The sequence below is a fragment of the Ranitomeya imitator genome, chromosome 1 (assembly GCF_032444005.1).
Source record: "Ranitomeya imitator isolate aRanImi1 chromosome 1, aRanImi1.pri, whole genome shotgun sequence".
NCBI classification, from domain to species: Eukaryota; Metazoa; Chordata; class Amphibia; order Anura; family Dendrobatidae; genus Ranitomeya; species Ranitomeya imitator.
This window is the reverse complement of record NC_091282.1, coordinates 400,462,079-400,479,655: the sequence shown is the minus strand read 5'-3', so window position 1 is coordinate 400,479,655 and position 17,577 is coordinate 400,462,079. Positions and strand designations below refer to the sequence as shown.

Here is a 17,577-nt window from a genome sequence, read left to right as displayed (position 1 = left end):
TGCCTGATCATCCTTGAATAATGAAATACTAAAGATGTGCAGCTTAGTAATTTGTTGAACATTTTCTAAAGAGCGAAGTGCATGCTTAGCTGCTGCTGATTAATGTACAAATAGGAGTGGTGGGCGACATAAGCCAGTGGACCATGTATCCCTTGTGAGTCATGATGGTTGTAAATACCCTTGCCTGGAAATTACACTACAAGACATAATAATAACTAAAGAGTGATCAACTCAGAGGTTCAGTGCATTAATCCTGTACATCTCTATTTCAGGTAGTCCTTAGAATCTCTTGGGTTATAGGCAGGATTGTAAACAGTTTCCCACATCAGTGTTTGTATGATTTAGGTTTTGTGTGTTGGCTAGAAATAAAATGTAAACATTTTAACATGTCAGAAAATTCTACTTTAAAGGGGTGTTTCTTTGAACAAAGTACATTTTAGTCATTACTGCGTGGAATCAAAATTTCTACAATTGGATGTAAAAAAAAATAATAAAAATATGTTCCTGTGCTGAGATAATCTTATTCATGTGCCCCTGCTGTGCACTGTGTAATGGCCGTGTCTGGCCGTACAGGAACATGGTCTGGTCATACCACAGTTCCTGGGCAGGGGAGGAGACAAGAGTATACTGACATTCACAGTGGTGAAAACGGCAATATTGCAGTTTTTTGGTCAGAACACCACTTCCCAAAAATGCCATAAACAATAATCCAAGCACTTTATGTACCCCAAAATTGTATCAATAAAACCATTGGCTCACCACACAAAAAACAAGCCCTCATATATATGGGTCTCAGAAACTTGCAGCACAGTCCTATTTTTATTCTTACAAATTTTGGAATTTTATTTACCACTGAAATCAAAGTAGACAAAAATAAACAAGATTATCATAATTTTTATTTACTGGCCTGCAGAATCATGCCAGGTCATTTTTTACTGGTACACTATGAGCTCGATAAAAAAATCCCACAATTCTGTTATTTTATTTTTTATCTCCACACTTGGACATTTTTAACAGTTCTCCAGTATATTGTTTAGTAAAATAAATAGTGTCATTTTAAAGTACAACCAGCCCTGCAAAAAAAACAAGGTCTTATGTGAATAGGTCAATAGAAATGTAAAAAATGTATGCTTGTTCAAGGTGTGGAAGAAAAAATAATAGCATATAAAATTACTTTTCCAACGGCGAGGTTGAATGGCTTTTGTGAAAAGTCTGCTGTGGTGTTACTATGTTCGCATTAGTCTATTGGGAAACTATTGAGGATGATGATACAGGATAATTCTTATTGGGACTTTTCATATGCATTTGACTTCTTACAGGACAACTTTGTGAACTCTTGGCTAATATTGATAATTTCTACGTCAATTTCTAGTAGTAGTTGTTAGGAGAATGTGCTGGACTGTCTGGAAACTATAGACAATCATTTAGTGATGTTTTCCTACTTGAGTGCAACTTTGTGGTCTGTCACTTCCATCGAGTGAGTCACTTGCCACTTCACACTAAGGGTCTATTTTTTTATACAGCTGATTAAATTAGTTGTACTGTAGGAAGTGGTGGAGATCATTGCTAAGACTGTTATCAATATCTTTCCTTCAGGTTCATCTGCTTGATGGGGGTGGATGTTGACAAAGGATGGAATACAATCTGTCTGAATGATGGGCATTCACTGGCAGATGGGCTGTTTTATTTTAGCTCCATAACAATGATTTTTAAGTTGAAAAATACACTGTATACTGTTCATCAGGAGCCTAAAACTAGAGCATCTTTAATTAAAAAACTAAGCTTACTTTTGCATTGAACTTTAGATAGAGTATTCGTTTTATAGAACTTTTCGCTATAACAATTTTGATTAGGTCTGTATGAAAATCATTTGTACAATCTTGGCATTGATAGAGGTAGAGAGCTCATTGTTTATCTCACTATGTCTTTTTATGTGTAATCCCATCCGTGTATTTATGTAGCGTTCACGAAAGTAAGGAAATGAAGAAGTTCAGTGGATGGCTGCTATTAGTTCCATTAAACTTTCCTAGTTAACTATGCTGAGAGTTAAACCATTGCAGCTTGGAATTACAGAATTCACCTTTTACTCCATTTACTTATTTCTCCTTGCTTATTTAGTGCCAATATATGCCATGGGGTCTAAAGAGAGATTTTCATAATTTACATCAGTCTTTGACTCCAGTGGGGTAGATGATCTTACATACTCGCGAATCATTATGGGATTCATGGCAGCTCTGGGTTTTCTGGAATTTAAATGTAGTTTTTTTTTTTTCTTTGGTCCAGTAAGAGTTAATATCAGTCTCTTGCTGGCAGCTTCTTTAGGCAGGTCAGCTGATATTGGTTGGTGACCACTACCACCTCCCTTTAAATAGTCACATGACCAATCAGCTGATTGTCTTTTATAGAGTTTACTTCTATGTACACCATCTAGGTGTGTGGAGCTTTCCTGTGACTGTGGTATTGTCCTGTTTACCTGGTGCCAATTACGCTGCTGCTGTGGAGCGTAGCAGCAGATTCTGAGCCGAGTTGTATCATTTCTGTCTGTTCCTTGTTTGTCTTTTTTTCCCTGTGTTATATCACCTGCAGTAGCAATGCTAGTGTCCTTGCTGGCAAGCGCACTAGCCAAGGACTAGGCACGTGATGGCGGCAGGGGGAAAGGACCAGCATAGGGTGTTAGGGGGAGCTTAGGGACAGACATAGGTTAGTGTCAGGAGGTGTCCAATCCTTCACTCCCTACCGTTAGGGCCTTCCTCTCCCTTGTACCGTTCGGCGGACATACCCATATTTGCACGTGTCACAAACGCAATACAAATCCACAAACTCCATGCAGATGTTGCCTTTGGTCAGATTTTGACCCAGGAATCCAGTGCAGAGCCACTTCGTGGCCCTTTCACTTTTTAGGATAGGCGATCACTACTAGTTGATATCACTACAGATATTCTAGCCGAAAAATAAGTTAAAGGCTGCCAAACTCATTAGTTCAAAGTTGTCCAAACCTGCCAATTTCAGCAGGATTTTGGGAGCTTTTAATGTGTATGGAGGCCATTCTGTTTTCTCCACCAGAGGTATTCTTATGTGTGGGAGAGTCTGGAGGGATAGCCGGCGGCCAAATGAGACCTGCATGGAGCTGTAATGCGGCCGTGTGTATGAGGCCTTCAGAAAGTAAACAGCCTGTTAAACGACACCAATCTTTTATGCACCACAAGAGATCCAGTTTAAGAGAGTCAGCTGTGTAGGAATTCACGCTCTCAAGTAGGCACTAGAGTTCACACAGGCATTCTAGTGTCAAACCCGAGTGAAGTTTATTGACAAACCAAAAATCAGTCCTTTTTCAATGAAGGCAAAGCTATACCAGGGTCTCACCCAGGTAGCAATTCAGGTCCTGCTTTAGACTGTGTGCTCACATTCACTGGTTATTCACCAGCTCCTAACACTTCTCTGCTCCCCTAGCTGACCAACCGTAATATGAGCACATGGCCTGGTACTAGGCAAGTCCTAGCTAGCCATTTGCATCTAACCAGGACCTCTAGTGCTAGTATTTAACCCTGTCCGATCTGGCTTTCCTACAACTGCTACATCTGTATTGAGTAGATTGCTAGGAGATGGAGTGGCATGAATAATAAGTTAGAAAATGTTTTTGTACATTTTATAATCCTATTTTATTTTCTCTCTTCAGCTAATTTACCAATGCCGACCATTGCAGCCTTGGATGGAGCAGCCTTAGGAGGAGGCCTAGAGATGGCATTAGCTAGTGATATCATTGTGGCAGGTAAGGTTTAGTGTACAGACTCTTCCAGACATACAATAGACTCATTCCTCCTTCTTCTGTTTCTGAACTGTGCTGTTATTTGGAGCAAAGCTAAAGGACGCATAATAAGTTCACCAGTTAAATGTCATCTTTGTGCCACAACACAGCTGTCAAGCACATGGAAGATTTAGTAGTGCTCCACAATAGCGTGCATTGATAGGGAAGGATTACTTAATAGTACTAGTCTAGACTAGAACAAGAATACATTCTATCTGACCTGATGCGAGAGAGAGAGAGCGAGAGAGAGAATCTTTTTCTCTGATTTGGCTTCAGATTTTATTTGCACAGAGAACATAATACATTTAAATAATGATAAGATAATACAAGAGGTATTATGCAGAACTGAATTTGATATAACTTACAAGGTAATGCTTAACTTATAACACTGTCAAGACTTATAAATGGTTTGTGGACCTTACCTTGGAGGACCGAAGATTATATAATACCACTTAAGGCACTAACTTGTCAGGCAGTACATCACTGGTAAGCACACTGTTCTTTCCTTTTTCACAGCAAGACAACCCTGATAAGCTAAGTAAATAAGGCAGCACACTGCAGCGCTAAACATGCAAACTTGAAAACACGAAATTTGAAATGCAGTTCAAATTTCGTGTTTTCAAGTTTGCATGTTTTAGCGCTGCAGTGTGCTGCCTTATTTACTTAACTTATCAGGGTTGTCTTGCTGTGAAAAAGGATGTGCAGGTCAGGTTTTTGAAATGTATTCTCTAGCCTTCTGATCGTGCACTCCGCCTCCTAGCTTCAGGTGTTTTAATTACAGCAGGTCCAATACCCCTCCACAGAGAGAGAGAATTTTAGTCTAAGAAGAGGTTTTCACATGTACCCATTCAGATGGAGACGTTTATTCTCAGCGAGGTAAGGCAAGCGTAGGACCTGGAAAAAAGCTCAGGGCAAGGGATACAAAGATTCATAATATTCTTAGTAAATATAAGGTATGCAATTTGTGTATATATGATGTTATATGTATCCCATAATGGACGAAATAACGGACAAATCGGAAGGAAATATATGCAAAGGAAGAGAACAAAGAAACCGAACAAATGTCCAAATAAATTAAATAGATTTATTAGAAATAAATATAAATATACCAAATGGTAGAGGGGAAGGAAAACCAAAGAGAAGGCACAATACCAAGAAGACGGGGGCAAAAAAATAAATATATATAATCACATTGTAATCATCAGTACATGATATAACAATCTGTTCATAAGAAGCCCTACAGCACTGAAAATTATTGTATACAAAAAATTGCACAAAAAGTAAGAAAACCAAAATTACAATTTATCATATATGACCATGCAAAAAATAAATAAAAAAAAAAAAAAAAAAAAAAGGCGGAGTGCACGATCAGAAGGCTAGAGAATACATTTCAAGTGTTTTAATTACAGCAGGTCCAATACCCCTCCATAGAGAGAGAGAATTTTAGTCTAGGAAGAGGTTTCACATGTACCCATTCAGATGGAGACGTTTATTCTCAGCGAGGTAGGGCAAGCGTAGGACCTGGTATAAGAGAGATGCCGTAAAGAGGCTACCAGGTACACATAAAATTGGCCATTTTTATGCGCTAAAAGCTCTCATTTTTCATATTTCTAGTGCAGTAATGCAGTTCAAATTTCGTGTTTTCAAGTTTGCATGCTTTAGCGCTGCAGTGTGCTGCCTTATTTACTTAACTATATACGAGTTGGCGACTCTAGGTTCAGCACCTGTTCACACTGTGTCTATGTTTGGATGTGCAGGTCAGGTTTTTGAAATGTAAACCCTGATAAGCTGTCTCCACTTGTTTGCCTTCCTACAATAGTATTTCAGGATTGTTTTTTAGGGCAGACTTCTGACAGATTAGGGCTACTGTTTGTCCGTTCTGCAGGTAGTCCAACCTAAGTTTCTGCCTCTACTCAGCACTCAGGTCTAATGCCTTTACTGGATGAATGTGCATAAAGCTTATTGTTGTAACTGAATAATAGGTAATGAGTCTTCACCAACCTTGTATCCTTTCAGCTATACTTACAAATGGCGACAGTGCTATTCACTATTCGTAACTGCTGCTGATACTGACAGTATTAGAATTTTACTGTTGTGTTGAGAAGTGCCTTGACGTAGTCATGAACCTAAATAAAGTTACGGTAATTGTAAAGCTGTTATTTGACAGAGATGCATTTGTGTCATAATTTGCACTTATTAGACGGGTTGTTTTCATTATTGAAGCAAGAGCTATATTCACATGCAACGAAGAACTGGATGGCGCGTTTAGGCCAGTGAATATGATTGAGAGATAACCATCCTTGTTGTGCAGGCACATCACCATATGAAAGTTTTGCTAGTGTCAGATGCGACCAGTTTTTATCAAGCTTTGTCATTACCAGCTGCACACATTACACTTACGGTAAATATAGATCGTGACTATTTAATTGTACCCAAAACATGAGGGAACTGTCCATACATATATCACTTATAGGGTTGGCTCCTTTTAAAAATTACAGTCCCAAGGCGCTGTTTGTTGTAAAAAACACACCATGGTTCACCCAAAATATGCGGGAAATTTTTCATAAATCTCTGGCGTTACAATTTTAGAACAGCTATTACTCTTCAACTATTATAAATGCACCATTTCTACTAAAACTTCACTAATGTAATGTACAAACCCTATGGAGTCTGTAAAACTTGTCTGAGACCTATTGCTGTGCTGATTCTTTTCTTACATCAACAAACTGAAGGAGAAAAGTAGGCCAAGACACAAATGGCTAAGCCTGTAGAAATAAAAACCATACACTATTACTGTGTTTAAAGGGAACCTGTCACCCCCAAAATCGAGGGTGAGCTAAGCCCACCGGCATCAGGGGCTTATCTACAGCATTCTGTAATGCTGTAGATAAGCCCCCGATGTATCCTGAAAGATGAGAAAAAGAGGTTAGATTATACTCATGCGGGCGGTCCGATCCGGTGGGCGTCGCGGTCCGGGGCCTCCCATTTTCATAGGATGACGTCCTCTTCTGGTCTTCACGCTGCGGCGCAGGTGTACTTTGTCTGCCCTGTTGAGGGCAGAGCAAAGTACTGCAGTGCGCAGGTGCCGGGAAAGGTCAGAGAAGCCCAGCGCCTGCGCGCTGCAGTACTTTGCTCTGCCCTCAACAGGGTAGACAAAGTATGCCTGCGCCGCAGCGTGAAGACCAGAAGAGGACGTCATCTGATGAAGATGGGAGGCGCCGGACCGGACCGCGACGCCCATCGGACCAGACCGGGACCGCCCCTGGGTGAGTATAGTCTAACCTCTTTTTCTTATCTTTTAGGATACATCTGGGGCTTATCTACAGCATTCCAGAATGCTGTAGATAAGCCCCTGATGCTGGTGGGCTTAGCTCACCCTCGATTTTGGGGGTGACAGGTTCCCTTTAAGGATTCAGGAGTGCCTCCAAGTTTTTTTCCTTCTTGTCACCAAACGAACCTTGCTGGGTAATGTTTTATAGAAACGTTTCCATGTATTAGGAGCATATTTAATTCATACAAATACAATAAGAAGTTTTATATTTTGGTTATATTGTCTTTTTTAGCTTCTTCAGCGAAAGTGGGTCTAGTTGAAACCAAGCTGGCCATAATTCCAGGAGCAGGTAAGGTTGATTTGTATGTGAAAATACTTCCATTTAGTCTATTAATAACTGTACACCATCCCTTCTGCTACTTGAAGCAATATATAAATAGCCATTGGGCTGTCCATATAATTCCCAGACAAGCTAGGTCCTTCAGATTTCTCTCATCTCCGGCTCATAGTATCGATTTATAGACTTAATTAAGATGGGCGTTTTTAAAATCGGGCCTATCAAGTCCACACCAATCCTGTATTCTCCTATCTCCGTAATGCTGTACGTAACCCACACCCCCCAAAAAATGTTTTAAACAGTCCCTATGAGCCTTTTAACCCCTTAATGACCGCCAATACGTCCTTTAACTGACCTGAGATATAAGAGAATAGCCTCCCCACACAGATGACAATCCAGCATCTGTTGGTTGTACACTATAGCTGACAACTTGCTGTATCAGCTACGATCAGTATTTGCACCTTCTAAATCTGTTTAACCCCTTAGATGCTGCTGTCAATAGTGACTACATCATTATAAATGGTTAACAGAGTGTGGGGGCTTCTTCTTTATCCCAATTGGTGCCCTCCGATCATGATTTTGTTGTCCTGATGTTTGCGATGGCAATTCATGACCAAATCGCGGCCTTAGAGTCTAATGGCTGTAGTAATCTGTTTAGAAGTTAGCAACATTTAGGTGGTAAAAATACACATTTTCATTTCTGTCATGCCACTTTGCATTAATTCCTGTAAAGCACCTGAAGGGTTAATAAACTACCTGACAGCAGTTTTCAATATGTTTAGGGGTGCTGTTTTTAAAATGGTATCACGTTTGGGGGTTTCCCAATATATGGGACCCCTAAAGTCACTTCAAACATGGATAAGTCCCTAAAAAAATAAATGTGGTAAATTTCTTTGAAAAAATGAAAAATTGCTGCTACATTTTTAAACCTCCTAAAATGCTAACAAAATAAAATAACATTTTACAAATGGTGCTGATGTAAAGCAGACATGTGGGAAATGTTATTTACTAATGGTTTGCTGTTGTATGACTATCTGGATTAAAGGGATAATCATTCAAATTTAGAAAATTGCTAATTTTTTAACATTTTTTCTCAAATTTTTTATATTTTTTATAAGTTAACACAAAAAATGTTGAACTAAATTTACCATTATCATAAAGTAGAATGTGTCACGAAAAAACAATCTCAAAATCACTGGGATTTGTTGAAGCGTTGCAGAGTTATTACCACATAAAGTGACACTGGTCAGATTTCAAAAATTTGGCTCGGTCACTAAGGGGTTAACGGATATACAGTTAAATTAACAAATATTGTGAGGTCCTCCTTAAATTTGCATTGATTTTGTGTTTTTGCTCTTGATATTTATTTGAAATGTTTTAAATAATGAGGGGGCTAGAAGAGAATTTTTGGACAGTTCGAAGTAAATATGAAGTTTTTGGGAGTACGGTATGTTAAAAAAATAAATGTGTAATAAAACGAATGTTTTATTTTTGTAGTCTAAAAAAATTGAATAATTTTCAGTATCTGAAATTTCCACTGTTTATTACAGATGATGTAGTATTTTAAGTGTTGCATTGTCCATGGCTATCTATATATATAGACCGGCACAGCATCGACGTAGAAATCCCGCGTCTCTGATTGGTCGAGGCCGCCAGGCCTCGACCAATCAGCAACGGGCACAGCGACGATGATGTCATAAAGGACGTAGACATGCCGCGTCTCTGATTGGTCGAGGCACTTCTATATTGATCAGTCCTCCTGACACTTCTGTATTGATCAGTCCTCCTGACACTTCTATATTGATCAGTCCTCCTGATCTATATATATATAATTGTCTAAGGGTTTTTCCGTCTGTCTGTCTGTCTGTCCTGGAAATCCCGCGTCTCTGATTGGTCAAGGCCGCCAGGCCTCGACCAATCAGCGACGGGCACAGCATCGACGTAGAAATCCCGCGTCTCTGATTGGTCGAGGCCGCCAGGCCTCGACCAATCAGCGACGGGCACAGCGACAATGATGTCATAAAGGACGTAGACATCCCGCGTCTCTGATTGGTCGAGGCCGCCAGGCCTCGACCAATCAGCGACGGGCACAGCGACGATGATGTCATAAAGGACGTAGATATCCCGCGTCTGATTGGTCGAGGCCGCCAGGCCTCGACCAATCAGCGACGGGCAAAGTATCGACATAGATGTCATAATGGTTGCCATGGCGACGATGATGTCATAAAGGTTGCCTCGACCAATCAGCGACGGGCACAGTCTGCTGCGAATTCTGGAATCATCATTGTCCATATACTACGGGGACATGCATATTCTAGAATACCCGATGCGTTAGAATCGGGCCACAATCTAGTATATATATAATTGTCTAAGGGTTTTTCTGTCTGTCCTGGAAATCCCGCGTCTGATTGGTCGAGGCCACCAGGCCTCGAGCAATCAGCGACGGGTACAGCATGGCGACGATGTCATAAAGGTTGCCTCGACCAATCAGCGACGGGCACAGTCTGCCGCGAATTCGCCTCGACCAATCAGTGACGGGCACAGTATCGACGTAGATGTCATAATGGTTGCCATGGCGACGATGATGTCATAAAGGTTGCCTCGACCAATCAGCGACGGGCACAGTCTGCCGTGAATTCTGGTATCATCATTGTCCATATACTACGGGGACATGCATATTCTAGAAAACCCGATGCGTTAGATTCGGGCCACAATCTAGTAAATAAGAATAGGCCAATAAATTTGATGTCCGCATCAGATCGTAAATGTTAGGAGCTCACAGTCCTCTTCTATCTCTTGGTACCTCCAGAAATATGAAAACATTTGCACATGGGTAAAAATGCTATCATCACAGCTTCAAGAGGTATTTTCATCTGTCTGTCTACATGTTTGGAGATGATGGATAAGTGTTCATCAAGGTGTCCGGAAGCATTAAGCAGCAGCTTTTATAGGAGTAGTCTGCAAGCTGTGGATGAACAGTTATCCTTTGGCATTCAGGACTAGAGATGGGTGAACTGGAACAGTGGAGTTTCCGTGTTACTGTTCAGGTTCGTCCCTCCTTTTTTGTGTATGACAGCGTGGAAAACACTGCTTCTGATCGGCGGTAAAATCATTGACAGCGTGAGCCACCAGCTACGATCAAAGATTAAGTTTACCTCCTGTCACTGGCGTTACCTGATGGGACTACTGCTCCCATTAGCCTATGCCTGCTGCCGCTAATAACAATAAGAGCAGGCTGTGCTCTAACTAAATCATTTTTTTAAAAAAAGGCATAACTTTTAATGAAAATCTGCATTTTAAAACATCACTCCATCTTTTCTGTGCCCTGCTGTGCACCTAAACAGTAGTTATCTGCGTACTCAGAATAAAATTGCACATACATTTTGGGATCCATTTACTCCTTTTATTCTTGAGAAAATAAAAAACTGGGGGCTAAAAAAACATTTTGGTGGGGAAAATTGAGGTTTTTTTATTTTCATGGCTCAACGTTATAAACTTCTATGAAGCTCCTGGGGGTTCAAGGTGCTTACCACACATCTAGATATATTCATTGAGGGGTCCAGTTTCCAAAATGGGGTCCGCTAATGATTCCAGCAAATTTTCCATTCAAAAAGTCAAATGACTCCTTCCCTTCTGAGCTTTTCTGCCACATATGGGGTATCGAGGTGCTCAGGAATTGCACAACAATTTTGAGGTCCATTTTCTCCTGTTACCCGTGCTAATTTTTTCCTTCCACATTGCTTCATTTCCTGTGAAGCACCTGAAGGGTTAATAAACTTCTTGAATGTGGTTTTCAGCACCTTGAGGGGTGCAGTTTTTAGAATGGTGTCACTTTTGGGTATTTTCCCCATTTAGGCTACTTTCACACTTGCGTCGTTTGGCCTCCGTCACAATCCGTCATTTTTTGAGAATGCAGGATCCTGCAAAAAAAAATTGCAGGATCCTGCATTTTCCCAGAGATTTGTATTAGCGATGGATTGTGACGGATTGCCATCCGTTTCATCCGTCGTGCACTGGATCCTTCGGAAAATAGCGGTCCGTCGCGCGGAGAAAACGTTCATAGGAACATTTTTTCTGCACGTCGGAAAATCGGTCAGTGACGCATCCTGCGCTGGCCGTCGTCGGCTATAATGGAAGCCTATGGAGGCAGGATCCGTCGCTGACTGTCACACACTGGAATCCAGCGACGTACGTTTTTCCCCTCTGAGCATGACCGGAAGGATTTTCAATTCTGGGAAAAAGTTCTCTTTAAATATTATCTCAGATGGACTTTAGAAGGAACTACATGTTTTTTATTGTATGACAACTTTACTGTTTTTTGTAGACTCACCTAAGCTATTTTGCCAGTGTAGTATTACTATGATTTTTTTTTTATTTTCCTGAAAAGACCAGAAAGATCCTACAAAGAATTAAACTTCTGATGACTACATTATTTCCTAATCAGTAAATGTATGGGAAATGCCCCCTCTTCTGTGGTGCGCTTTTATAACTATTTGTGCGTTGGTTAATCTGCAGTACTTTTGTGTATACCTTTTTAACATATAGAAGAAAGAAGGTATCTTTATTATTTCACATGCTATGAAAGGTAGGCGATTTGCACTAGCGATATTTTTAATTGTTTCAGCTGTCATTTTAAGTAATGACTATTTAAATTACGTGAATTAACATTTTGCAAAAATGTGTGGCATTTAAAGGGACACTGTCACCTGAATTTGGAGGGAACAATCTTCAGCCATGGAGGCGAGGTTTTTGGGTGTTTGATTCACCCTTTCCTTACCCGCTGGCTGCATGCTGGCTGCAATATTGGATTCAAGTTCATTCTCCGTCCTCCATAGTACACGCCTGCGCAAGGCAAGATTACCTTGTGCAGGCATGTACTACGGAGGACAGAGAATGAACTTCAATCCAATATTGCAGCCAGCGGGTAAGGAAAGGGTGAATCAAAAACCTCGCCTCCATAGCTGAAGATTGTTCCCTCCAAATTCAGGTGACAGTGTCCCTTTAGGAGAAACATGATAAAAAATAAACATTGTTTTTGTAGGTAATCTTGTCATGCAAGGTATGGTAATTTTTGTTGATGAACCTACATGTTTTTGTAATTGCCACCTGCAATATCTGGAAAAAATAAGATCAGCATTTTATATCCTGTGTTGTTTTGTCTTTATTGTTTTAGCATATGTATTTGTATGTCTTTCGGTTTGCTTCACAATAACTTTGTATATGTTGAGTAAAATTATAACTTATGGTACTCCTATAAAATTTGACATTCTTAGGTTCCAAGTATTTTATATAATCTGTTCCACTTGGGCAGGAAAATATAAGGTAAAAAAAAAATATAATGTGTGTATTTTAGCCAGTATAAGATGCTTTTGGCTGGTTTCAGACTTGCGTACGGCAGTGCTGCGGATGGCGGCGTACTTCCTCCCTGAAACCACGCTTATGCTCCACCTACACCTCCTTGCATCCTGCGGTGCCCTGCGTACCTATCTTTAACATTGGGTGTGCAGGGACGTACGCTGTATGCGGATGCCACACTGTTACAAAAGAGAAAGGAATCGGTCATAGTGAGGGGATCACCTAAGGCAGGAATGCAACGTAAAATTGATAAATTTTTATTATTTAATTCAACACACACAAAAACATGCAGAGAACATTAAAACACTAAAATTAGTCACACATATGATGACATCTATTGACCAAAGGCTCATAATAGGGCCAACCACCTTTAGCTGAACTCCAAAAGTATATATATATATATACTGTGCACACTGATGTACTGCCTATATAAACAGCATATCAAAGGTATATGTGGCCCACGCACAGCATCTAACAATATGTGCCGTGCTTAAAGCAAAGAATTTCTTTGCAGAAGATTATTACCAATATATGCCCACCAATAACTCGATAAACCAAAAACTATACTAATAACTGAAAACAACAAAGCAACATGACATGCATGAAATAAGAATAGTATGTGTAAATCAAATGGATCTGAATATAATCATACTAGCAAGAGGCAGCTTGCCACTGTAAGGTGCACTAAGTGTTAGAGAAATACAGGCTTAAATGGCAATAACTGGTGAGTATATCAGAATCCATGGACAGAAGATGGAAAGTTTAAGGAGAGTGAGCAATATATCACGCCCAAGATGAGCACATAAGGATTAAAGGCACAAGCTAGACGGGCCAACCATGACCAAAAACATGGGATGGCAACGTTGGTTAAAGATACCCAAAAAGAGTAAAGCCTAGGTGGAGCAGATGCCAAACTCATGTGGCCACCCTCAGTGGCTTCGTCAGTGGTACTAACCGCAAGTTAGCCGTGTCATTTTATATATTTCCTATTTATAGAACCATCGCAGCTGCGCTGCTTACCAGGAAGGCATGGGGGGACGCTGTAATGAGGCTGTCAGTAAACCGTACACTATCTGTGATGACAGCGCATGTGTTGGCAGCTGCAATACTGGAAGCGCGTCAACACATGCACAGCAGGATCACCGTGGCAACGCATATGCAGAATGTTGCATTTTGTTGCGGTCGGCGCAGCGCCAAAACGACGCATGTGGAGCCATCCACATACAGCGGATGTCCCTGCGTATCCAATGTTAAAGATAGGTACACAGGGCACCGCAGGATGCAAGAAGGCGTAGGGAGGAAGAAAGGAGGAAGTACGCTGCCATCCGCAGCACTCCTGTACCAAGTCTGAAACCAGCCTAAGAGGGTTTGTGGTGGGGACCAAGGGTTGCATGCTATGCCTGGAGCTGAAAGGAACATTTAGGAGGAGCGTCGTAAGAGGTCAGTTTGTCAGCTATTCTTAGCCTATCAGACTTAGAGAGTATATTATAGGGCAAGGGTTTCCCGGTTTTCTGTCATGATCCCAATGGCAGGGGATCACAAAAGGACAAGCACAAAAAACAAAACAAGCTCTAGGGTGATGGAAACTGAGCTGACCGCGATCCTGAACCTAAACACACAACTAGCTGTAGCCGGGGAACGTGCCTACGATGATCCTAGATGTCTCGCTCCAGCCGAAGGACTAACTTCCCCTATTAGAAGAAACACAGACCTCTCTTGCCTCCAGAGAACCCCCCACAGTAATAGCAGCCCCTCACATGTAATGACGGTGAAATGAGAGGAAAGCACATACGTAGTTATGAAAACAGATTCAGCAAAATGAGGCCCGCTAAAGCTAGATAGCAGAGGATACAAAAGTGAACTGCGCGGTCAGCGAAAAACCCTACAAAAAACCATCCTGAAATTACTTGAACTCATGTGCCAACTCATGGAACATGAGGAGTAATATCAGCCCACTAGAGCAACCAGCAAAAAGGAATCACATATCTGCAAGCTGGACTAAGACAAAAATAAAAGCAAAACGTGGAACAGGAAAATCAAAAACTTAGCTTGTCCTGAAGATTTACAGAAGCGGGAAGCAGAGGTAACAAGACACACTGATTACATTGATAGTCGGCGAGGAAATGACAAGAAAGCCAGGTTAAATAGGAAACTCCCATATCCTGATAGAACAGGTGGACACCAGAGACCGCAGAAAACACAAGTCACAGAATCCACAACAGTACCCCCCCCCTTGAGGAGGGGTCACCGAACCCTCACGAGAACCACCAGGGCGACCAGGATGAGCCCTATGAAATGCACGAACCAAATCAGCAGCATGAACATCAGAGGCAACCACCCAAGAATTATCCTCCTGACCATAACCCTTCCACTTGACCAAATATTGGAGTTTCCGTCTGGAAACACGAGAATCCAAGATCTTCTCCACAACATACTCCAATTCTCCCTCCACCAGCACCGGAGCAGGAGGTTCAAGCGAAGGAACAACAGGTACCTCATATCTCCGCAACAACGACCGATGGAACACATTATGAATAGCAAACGATGCCGGGAGATCCAAACGAAACGACACAGGGTTAAGAATTTCCAAGATCCTATAGGGACCGATGAACCGAGGCTTGAACTTAGGAGAAGAGACCTTCATAGGAACAAAACGAGAAGACAACCACACCAAGTCCCCAACACGAAGTCGAGGACCCACGCGGCGACGGCGATTAGCAAACTGCTGAGCCCTCTCCTGGGACAACTTCAAATTGTCCACCACATGACTCCAAATCTGATGCAACCTATCCACCACCATGTCCACTCCAGGACAATCAGAAGGCTCCACCTGACCAGAGGAAAAACGAGGATGAAACCCCGAATTACAAAAGAAAGGAGAAACCAAGGTAGCAGAACTAGCCCGATTATTAGGGGCAAATTCGGCAAGCGGCAAAAAGGTAACCCAGTCATCCTGATCAGCAGAAACAAAACACCTCAAATAAGTTTCCAAGGTCTGATTAGTTTGTTCCATCTGGCCATTCGTCTGAGGATGGAATGCAGACGAAAAGGACAAATCAATGCACATCTTGGCACAGAACGTACGCCAAAATCTAGACACAAACTGGGATCCCCTGTCAGAAACGATGTTCTCCGGAATCCCATGCAAACTAACCACGTTCTGAAAAAACAGAGGGACCAACTCAGAGGAGGAAGGTAACTTAGGCAAGGGTACCAGATGAACCATCTTAGAAAAGCGGTCACACACAACCCAGATGACGGACATTTTTTGAGAGACAGGGAGATCCGAAATAAAGTCCATGGAAATGTGCGTCCAAGGCCTCTTCGGGATAGGCAAAGGTGACAACAATCCACTGGCCCGAGAACAGCAAGGCTTAGCCCGAGCGCAAGCTTCACAAGACTGCACAAAAGAACGCACATCCCTCGACAAGGAAGGCCACCAAAAAGACCTGGCCACCAAGTCTCTAGTACCAAATATTCCAGGATGACCTGCCAACGCAGAAGAATGGACCTCGGAGATGACTCTACTGGTCCAATTATCCGGAACAAACAGTCTTTCAGGCGGACAACGATCAGGTTTATCCGCCTGAAACTCCTGCAAAGCACGTCGCAAGTCTGGGGAGACAGCCGACAAAATCACCCCATCCCTAAGGATACCAGTGGGCTCAGAATTTTCAGGGGAGTCAGGCACAAAACTCCTAGAAAGAGCATCCGCCTTCACATTCTTTGAACCTGGCAGGTATGAAACCACAAAATCGAAACGGGAGAAAAACAGTGACCAACGAGCCTGTCTAGGATTCAGACGCTTGGCAGACTCAAGGTAAATCAGATTTTTGTGATCAGTCAAGACCACCACACGATGTCTAGCACCCTCAAGCCAATGACGCCACTCCTCAAATGCCCACTTCATGGCCAAAAGCTCCCGATTACCAACATCATAATTCCGCTCAGTGGGCGAAAACTTTCTAGAAAAGAACGCACATGGCTTCATCACTGAGCAATCGGAGCTTCTCTGCGACAAAACCGCCCCCGCTCCAATTTTGGAAGCATCAACCTCAACCTGAAAAGGAAGCGAAACATCTGGCTGACGCAACACAGGAGCAGAAGAAAACCGGCGCTTAAGTTCCTGAAAGGCCTCCACAGCCGCAGGAGACCAATCAGCAACATCAGCACCCTTCTTAGTCAAATCCGTCAAAGGCTTAACAACACTAGAAAAATTAGTTATGAAACGACGATAAAAATTAGCAAAGCCCAAGAACTTCTGTAGACTCTTAAGAGATGTAGGCTGCGTCCAGTCACAAATAGCCTGAACCTTGACGGGATCCATCTCAATAGTAGAAGGGGAAAAAATATACCTCAAAAAAGAGATCTTCTGGACTCCAAAGAGACACTTTGAACCTTTTACAAACAAAGAATTGGCCCGCAGGACCTGAAACACCTTCCTGACCTGCTGAACATGGGACTCCCAGTCATCAGAAAAAACCAAAACATCATCCAAATACACAATCATAAATTTATCCAGATATTCACGGAAAATATCGTGCGTAAATGACTGGAAGACAGAAGGAGCATTAGAAAGTCCAAAAGGCATCACCAAATACTCAAAATGGCCCTCAGGCGTATTAAATGCGGTTTTCCACTCATCACCCTGCTTTATCCGCACAAGATTATATGCACCCCGAAGATCAATCTTAGTGAACCATTTAGCCCCCTTAATGCGAGCGAACAAATCAGTCAACAATGGCAAAGGATACTGATATTTGACTGTAATCTTATTCATAAGACGGTAATCTATACAAGGCCTCAAGG

The 17,577-nt window shown here is 41.8% G+C and overlaps 1 protein-coding gene across 2 annotated transcripts in view; it reads left to right on the top strand.

The window, feature by feature from the left end:
- The window catches only part of AUH (AU RNA binding methylglutaconyl-CoA hydratase), a 409,285-nt gene that overhangs the window by 159,334 nt on the left and 232,374 nt on the right, over positions 1–17,577 (top strand). For both annotated transcript variants that reach the window (XM_069762322.1, XM_069762325.1), the window contains exons 5-6: positions 3,677–3,769; positions 7,369–7,425. In XM_069762322.1, the coding sequence (XP_069618423.1) occupies positions 3,677–3,769; positions 7,369–7,425 (150 nt within the window). The remainder of the gene's footprint in view (positions 1–3,676; positions 3,770–7,368; positions 7,426–17,577) is intronic.